The 7,922-nt window shown below is 56.5% G+C and overlaps 2 protein-coding genes across 15 annotated transcripts in view; one reads left to right on the top strand and one right to left on the bottom strand.

The window, feature by feature from the left end:
- The window catches only part of LOC132381866 (uncharacterized), a 61,487-nt gene that overhangs the window by 42,743 nt on the left and 10,822 nt on the right, over positions 1 to 7,922 (top strand). The gene's annotated exons all lie outside the window — the stretch shown is intronic.
- Positions 1,756 to 7,922, bottom strand: part of LOC132381862 (von Willebrand factor A domain-containing protein 5A-like) — a 41,293-nt gene continuing 35,126 nt past the window's right edge. For 13 of the 14 annotated variants that reach the window (XM_059951566.1, XM_059951562.1, XM_059951563.1 and 10 more), the window contains 3 exons: positions 5,689 to 5,846; positions 4,251 to 4,377; positions 1,756 to 2,126 (listed from right to left, as the gene is read on the bottom strand). In XM_059951566.1, coding sequence (XP_059807549.1) covers positions 2,047 to 2,126; positions 4,251 to 4,377; positions 5,689 to 5,846 — 365 coding nt within the window. In that variant the 3' untranslated portion in view covers positions 1,756 to 2,046. Of the gene's footprint in view, positions 2,127 to 4,250; positions 4,378 to 5,533; positions 5,847 to 7,922 lie in introns of those variants that run through there. The other variant, XR_009508134.1, reaches the window with a different exon arrangement.

Consider the following 7,922-nt stretch of genomic DNA (forward strand, 5'->3'; position numbering starts at 1 on the left):
GACCTATAGTGCCTCTCTCCCCCAGCTCCCTGTGTCACTGACTGTATCCCCACTGACAATAACCGAGCTCCCTCACACCGTCCCTCAGTGACCTCTCTCCCCCAGCGCCCTGTGTCACTGACTGTATCCCCACTGATGACAACCCAGCTCCCTCACACCGTCCCTCAGTGACCCCTCTCCCCCAGCACCCAGTGTCACTGACTGTATCCCCACTGTCAATAACCCAGCTCCCTCACTCCGTCCCTCAGTGACCCCTCTCCCCCAGCACCCTGTGTCACTGACTGTATCCCCACTGATAACCCAGCTCCCTCACACCGTCCCTCAGTGACCCCTCTCCCCCAGCACCCAGTGTCACTGACTGTATCCCCACGGAGGACAATCCCGCTCCCTCACACTGAGGCGCCGTCACTCCTTCCTCCACCTCCACCTCCCGAAACCCCAGAGCAGGTGAACCACGTGCTCCAGACCTTCTCACAAGGTTAAACTGCAGCCTTACCCGCGTTCCACCAACTTCCATTGCGGGTGGGCCTTGTTTTCTCGCCCGTTCCGTCAGCACAGCTGTGGAAGGCGATAAATATAGCAGCATTGCTAATCCGGAGGCTGCCTCCGCGGGAACCACGTCCCTCAGTCACCGGACGTCTGACGTGTCCTGGGATCTGACGCACTGAGAGCGGCTGCGAGACTCCCTTCCTTTCTCTGAGCGGAGCCTCACACCGTCCGCACTGTCAGCTGGGTCAAAGTGCCCGGGGATGTCGTGTCGGCAATGCAGGGTGGATTACACACAGCAGCTCAATGCATCTGCAGTCGGTTACAGGCACACCTGGGGGCAGGGTCAGACACAGAGGATGTCCCCCCATCGCACACTCCCAGGGACAGGGTCAGACACAGGGTGAGGCTCCCTCACCACCGTCCCGTCACACACTCCCAGGGACAGGGTCAGACACAAAGGATGTCCCCCCACCGTTGCATCGCACACTCCCAGGGACAGGGTCAGACACAGGGTGAGGCTCCCTCCACACCGTCCCATCACACACTCTCACGGGGTCGAGGAGTTACTGAACTGGTAAAGAGGGCGGATGGCCAGTGTCTGTGCTGTGACCACTCTACCAGCTTCTGGTACCAGTAACTGGGAGACAGCCAAACTTATAGTGGTGGTCCTGTGGTCAGAGGCACGGAATCCGTGCTGTAATTGTTATACTGGATGGATCGAAGCACTCATTTCTGGTCACAGTGAAGGGCACACGGATGTATTTGGGACAGAGGGTCACATGTGGCATTGCCTGCCTCACATCGTGTCTGAGGGGCAGGGAGAGCGAGGGTCACCATCGACGTCACTGGACACCTCTGCTTTCGGAGAAGTTTGCACAGATTCAGCACATCAGCAAATCCTTTCACAGACATTGCTAGAGGCATGGAAACACCAAAGCTCAGGACTGGAGCGTCCACATAAAGTGGTGGAGACAACCCAGCCCATCACAGGTAAAGCCCTCCCCACCATTGAGTGCATTGACCAGGAGCGCTGGCACAGGAAAGCAGTGTCCGTCAGCAAGTAACCATCGTCCAGGTCGTGATCTCTTCCCACGAATTCCATCAGGCAGGATGTACTTGAGCGCTATAGTCCCACACCACCAGGTTCAGCAACAGTTATTACCCCTCAGCCATCAGGCTCCTGAACCAGTGTGGATAACTTCACTCACCCCAACACTGACCCAATTCCACAACCTGTCCACCCGCTTTCAAGGACTCTACAACACGTGCTCTCAAAGGTATTTATTGTTCACAGCACAGTTTGTCTTTTCTTACACGTTGTCTCTTTGTCAGTCTTTGTTTATGCATAGTTATTCATAAATTCTAGTGAATATGTTAACTATCCTGTAAATGCTGCAAGAAAGCGAATCTCAGGGTAGAATACGGAGAATAGGAGAATTACTTTGATTTGAGAAAGTTACAATTCAGAGAAGGCGGCCCCTGTGGTACAGCCCACAGTGGCAGGGACACAGGCAGAGACCACAGCGTGTCAGATACACGCATTCAGCAAGAATTCCCTCACAGTCCGAGCGTCCCAGGAAGAACAGAGGTTTTCAGAAGCTGGTTTCCTGCTTTCACACACTCCACGAGGTCTGCACCTGGGGGAAGGGGTGGTGGGAGAGGGGACAAGAGTTAAAATAATTGTTAGTCCAGGGCAGGGAGATCAGTGTGCTGGGAGAGAACAAGTTAAAGGACAGGACTGAGAGACACCGGTCAGAGTACAGATATCTCCCTGAGGGAGAGGGACTGAGGGACACCGGTCAGTGTACAGATATCCCCCTGAGGGAGAGGGACTGAGAGACACCGGTCAGAGTACAGATATCTCCCTGAGGGAGAGGGACGGAGGGACACCGGTCAGAGTACAGATATCCCCCTGAGGGAGAGGGACTGAGGGACACCGGTCAGTGTACAGATATCCCCCTGAGGGAGAGGGACTGAGGGACACTGGTCAGTGTATAGGTATCCCCCTTTGGGAGAGGGACTGAGAGACACTGGTCAGTGTACAGATATCCCCCTGAGGGAGAGGGACTGACGGACACCGGTCAGTGTACAGATATCCCCCTGAGGGAGAGGGACTGAGAGACACCGGTCAGAGTACAGATATCTCCCTGAGGGAGAGGGACTGAGGGACACTGGTCAGTGTACAGGTATCCCCCTTTGGGAGAGGGACTGAGAGACACTGGTCAGTGTACAGATTTCCCCTGAGGGAGAGGGACTGAGGGACACCGGTCAGTGTACAGATATCCCCCCCGAGGGAGAGGGACTGAGGGACACCGAACAGTATACAGATATCCCCCTGAGAGAGAGGGACTGAGGGACACCGGTCAGTGTACAGATATCCCCTGAGGGAGAGGGACTGAGAGACACCAGTCAGTGTACAGATATCCCCCGAGGGAGAGCGACTGAGGGACACCGGTCAGTGTACAGATATCCCACTGAGGGAGAGGGACTGAGAGACACCGGTCAGTGTACAGATATCCCCCCGAGGGAGAGGGACTGAGGGACACCGGTCAGTGTACAAATATCCCACTGAGGGAGAGGGACTGAGAGACACCGGTCAGTGTACAGATATCCCCCCGAGGGAGAGGGACTGAGAGACATCGGTCAGTGTACAGATATCCCCCCGAGGGAGAGGGACTGAGGGACACCGGTCAGTGTACAGATATCACCCTGAGGGAGAGGGACTGAGGGACACTGGTCAGTGTACAGATATCCCCCTGAGGGAGAGGGACTGAGGGACACTGATCAGTGTACAGATATCCCCCTGAGGGAGAGAGACTGAGGGACACCGGTCAGTGTACAGATATCCCCCTGAGGGACACCGGTCAGTGTACAGATATCGCCCTGAGGGACACCGGTCAGTGTACAGATATCCCCCCCGAGGGAGAGGGACTGAGGGACACCGGTCAGTGTACAGATATCCCCCTGAGGGAGAGGGACTGAGGGACACCAGTCAGTGTACAGATATCCCCCTGAGAGAGAGGGACTGAGGGACACCGGTCAGTGTACAGATATCCCCCTGAGGGAGAGGGACTGAGGGACACTGGTCAGTGTACAGATATCCCACTGAGGGACACCGGTCAGTGTACAGATATCCCCCTGAGGGAGAGAGACTGAGGGACACCGGTCAGTGTACAGATATCCCCTTGAGGGAGAGTGACTGAGGGACACGGATCAGTGTACAGATATCCCACATCCTCCACTTCCGCTGGCACCTCGTTCCTCACCTACACTGCCCTTTGAGTGAAGATCCCCTCAGATTCACCTCTCACCCTAAACCTATCACCTCGAGTTGCACTCTCACCCAGTCAGGGGTGAAAAATCCTGCAGGCATTCTAAACCCCTCCTATTTCATCAGACAAATGCCCCAGCACGTGAACATGGGCCTCACAGCTCTCACCATCCTCAACGTCCTGCTCTGGGATTCACTCACTCCCCTCGAATTCCTTTCCTCGCTCCCACCACCCAACCAGGGAGCGGACATCCCTCCCTCCTTCAATGGTGAGAGCACCATCACTGGTTCCCACCCACCCTGGTTCTACCCCTCAACCACCCCTATCCTGCCTCACCCCTGCCCCTCTCCTTTCACTACCACCCTTCCCCACCCTCACTCCCGACACAGACTCTCCACCGGAATATCGGCCACACTTCTCCCTGCACAGATGCCGCCCGACCCCTGAGCTGTTTAATTTGGGGACCTGGCCGTCACCCTCTGGCCTAACCTGCTCGGGCCCGGACCCAGGACAGGGCCTTCGTCACCAGCAGACCCCACTCGTCCTTGGAGTCGGCAGCGAAGGCGTTCAGCCACATCACGGCCAAGATGGTTGTCCACAGAGTGAGGTCCATATCCTGAAAGTGGGAGAAGGGGGACAGTAGCCGGTCACTCACCCGTTTCACCCGGTCACTCACCCGTCGGACACAAGGTGAGGCTCTCTCCACACCGTCCCGTCACACACTCCCAGGGACAGGGTCAGACTCAGGGTGAGGCTCCCTCCACACCGTCCCGTCACACACTCCCAGGGACAGGGTCAGACACAGGGTGAGGCTCCCTCCACACCGTCCCGTCACACACTCCCAGGGACAGGGTCAGACACAGGGTGAGGCTCCCTCCACACCGTCCCGTCACACACTCCCAGGGACAGGGTCAGACACAGGGTGCGGCTCCCTCCACACCGTCCCGTCACACACTCCCAGGGACAGGGTCAGACACAGGGTGAGGCTCCCTCCACACCGTCCCGTCACACACTCCCAGGGACAGGGTCAGACACAGGGTGAGGCTCCCTCCACACCGTCCCGTCACACACTCCCAGGGACAGGGTCAGACACAGGGTCAGATCTGTACAAATGGATGGAGTGGGAGGAGGAGGGGGCTGCTCAGCCCCTCTCCCACATGCTTCCACCTCCACAAGACCATGGACTTGCAGAGATCCCCGGACTTGGCTCCCACTGCCCTACAAGGGACAGAGTTCCAACCAGCTGCCCCGGCCCCCATGTTAGAAAACTCCCCTGTCTTCATTGCAGATGGGCCTCTCCCTTTAGGGGTCACGGGTGTGAATCTGGAATGAGGAAACAATTCCCACGCCAACCCACTTCAACCCCTTTCTCGGGATGGGAAGTACTTCAATCCAGCTCCCTCTCCCACATGGACTCAAGCCCAGTTGTCTGACCTGTTCCCCTGGGACGACCCACCCGATCCAGACACCGGTCTGATCGGCCTTCCCTGAACCGCTCCTGACCGTTTCACCACCTCCCCTCGTTCAGGAGACTGACGCGGTCCGCCGTGTGACCCATGCGGTCTCCTTAGCGCCCAAGTAACCGAGGCACAACCTCCTGGCACTGGGATCAGTCTCCTACAGGGGCAGGCCTCCTCTGACCCGGCCAGGGCTCAGGCCCAGCAGTGACTCCAGGCCGGGGTCCGGTGACCCGTCCTTGAACTGTTCCTGACACAGTCTCCCATCAGTGAGGAGACTATCGCTGTCTACAACCCCCCAACACCGCAGCTCACCTTCAGGGGCAGGCCTCCTCTGACCCGGCCAGGGCTCAGGCCCAGCAGTGACTCCAGGCCGGGGTCCGGTGACCCGTCCTTGAACTGTTCCTGACACAGTCTCCCGTCAGTGAGGAGACTATCGCTGTCTACAACCCCCCAACACCGCAGCTCACCTTCAGGGGCAGGCCTCCTCTGACCTGGCCAGGGCTCAGGCCCAGCAGTGACTCCAGGCCGGGGTCCGGAGTCCAGGATCCGTCTGCGTTCTGCAGCGCGATCAGCTTCAGCACCGGAGACTCGTCTGGGGCAGGGGGCCCGAGTGACTCGTCCTCATCTGCTGAAGCAAAGGAAAAGGATCAGAGGGATTTGCCTCCACCCAGCACCCCGTCTGGTGCCGATGTGTAATAACCCTGACTCACAGAAACCGTTACGTGTGAGTGTGTGTCTGTGTGTGTGTGTGTGTGTCTGTGTGTGTGAGAGAGTGTGTGTGTGTGTGTGTGAGTGTCTGTGTGTGTGTGTGTGTGTGTCTGTGTGTGTGAGACTGTGTGTGTGTGTGAGTGTGTGTGTGTGTGAGTGTGTGTGTGTGTGAGTGAGTGAGTTTGTGAGTGAGTGAGTGTATGAGTGTGAGTGAGTGAGTGAGTGAGTGAGTTTGTGTGTGTTCGTTTCTTCGGTTTTGCTCCCCCTGCTGAGAGGCGAGGATCCGTGTATCTGGAATGGGTGCGGAAGTGATTTACGAGGATGTTTTCGGGACGCGGGGATTGAGTTATATTGACTTGATTCCTTGCAGCGTGGGAGATTGTGGTGGAGACAATCATGAGGGACACAGAGAGGGTGAGTGCCCTCAGTCTTTCTGCCCCGGGATAGGGGAGAAGAAAACTAGAGGGCTCAGGTTTAAGGTGAGAGGGGAGAGGTTATGACGGGACCTGAGGGACAACTGTTTCACCCAGAGGGAGGTGGGTATGTGGAACACACTGCCTGAGGAGGTAGTGGAGGTGGGAACAATCACCCTTAAAAGCCACTTGGGCAGGTACGTGGCTAGGAGATGATGCGGGCCAAATGCAGGCAACAGGGGACTAGTTCAGCTAGGCTATGAGGCTAGCATGGAGTTGTTGGGCTGAAAGGCCTGTTTCTGACTCTGATCCGTGCCTGCTGTCCCCATCTCATCCATGTCTGCCACAGCCCCTCCCAACACGCCCCACCCCACCTACTGCCACCACTGTTTGCACCCCGTTGCCGAAACTGCCCTATCAACAGCGAGGGCCCAGGGCTGTGTGCTCAGTCCACTGCTGTTCACTCTGCTGACCCACGACTGTGCTGCAACACACAGCTCGAACCACATCATCAAGTTCACCAATGACACAACCGTGGTGGGTCTCATCAGCAAGAACGACGAGTCAGCTTACAGAGAGGAGGTGCAGCGGCTAACGGACTGGTGCAGAGCCAACAACCTGTCTCTGAATGTGAACAAAACAAAAGAGATGGTTGTTGACTTCAGGAGGACACAGAGTGACCACTCCCCGCTGAACATCGACGGCTCCTCGATAGAGATCGTAAGCAGCACCAAATTTCTTGGTGTTCACCTGGCGGAGAATCTCACCTGGTCCCTCAACACCAGCTCCATAGCAAAGAAAGCCCAGCAGCATCTCTACTTTCTGTGAAGGCTGAGGAAAGTCCATCTCCCACCCCCATCCTCATCACATTCTACAGGGGTTGTATTGAGAGCGTCCTGAGCAGCTGCATCACTGCCTGGTTCGGAAATTGCACCGTCTCGTATCGCAGACCCTGCAGCGGATAGTGAGGTCAGCTGAGAAGATCATCGGGGTCTCTCTTCCCGCCATTACGGACATTTACACTACACGCTGCATCCGCAACGCAAACAGCATTATGAAGGACCCCACGCACCCCTCATACAAACTCCTCTCCCTCCTGCCGTCTGGGAAAAGGCTCCGAAGCATTCGGGCTCTCACGACCAGACTATGTAACAGTTTCCTCCCCCAAGCTATCAGACTCCTCAATACCCAGAGCCTGGACTGACACCTTACTGCCCTATTGTCCTGTTTATTATTAATTATTATTTATTGTAATGCCTGCACTGTTTCTGTGCACTACGCAGTCCACTGTAGGTCTGTAGTTTAGTGTAGCTTTCTCTGTGTTGTTTTTTTAACGTAGTTCAGTCTAGTTTTTGTCCTGTGTCCTGTAACACCATGGTCCTGAAAAACGTTGCCTCATTTTTACTATGTACTGTACCAGCAGTCATGGTCGAAATGACAATAAAAGTGACTTGACTTGTTGGGAGGACACTGGGGACGAAGGGAAGGGGTGAGAATAGGGCAGATGGGGGAGAGAGACAGAGGGAGGGGCACCGGGACGAGGGGGCAAACGGTGAACGGGAGGCAAAGGAAGTGGGATC

The sequence above is a fragment of the Hypanus sabinus genome, chromosome 26, assembly GCF_030144855.1.
Source record: "Hypanus sabinus isolate sHypSab1 chromosome 26, sHypSab1.hap1, whole genome shotgun sequence".
NCBI classification, from domain to species: domain Eukaryota; kingdom Metazoa; phylum Chordata; class Chondrichthyes; order Myliobatiformes; family Dasyatidae; genus Hypanus; species Hypanus sabinus.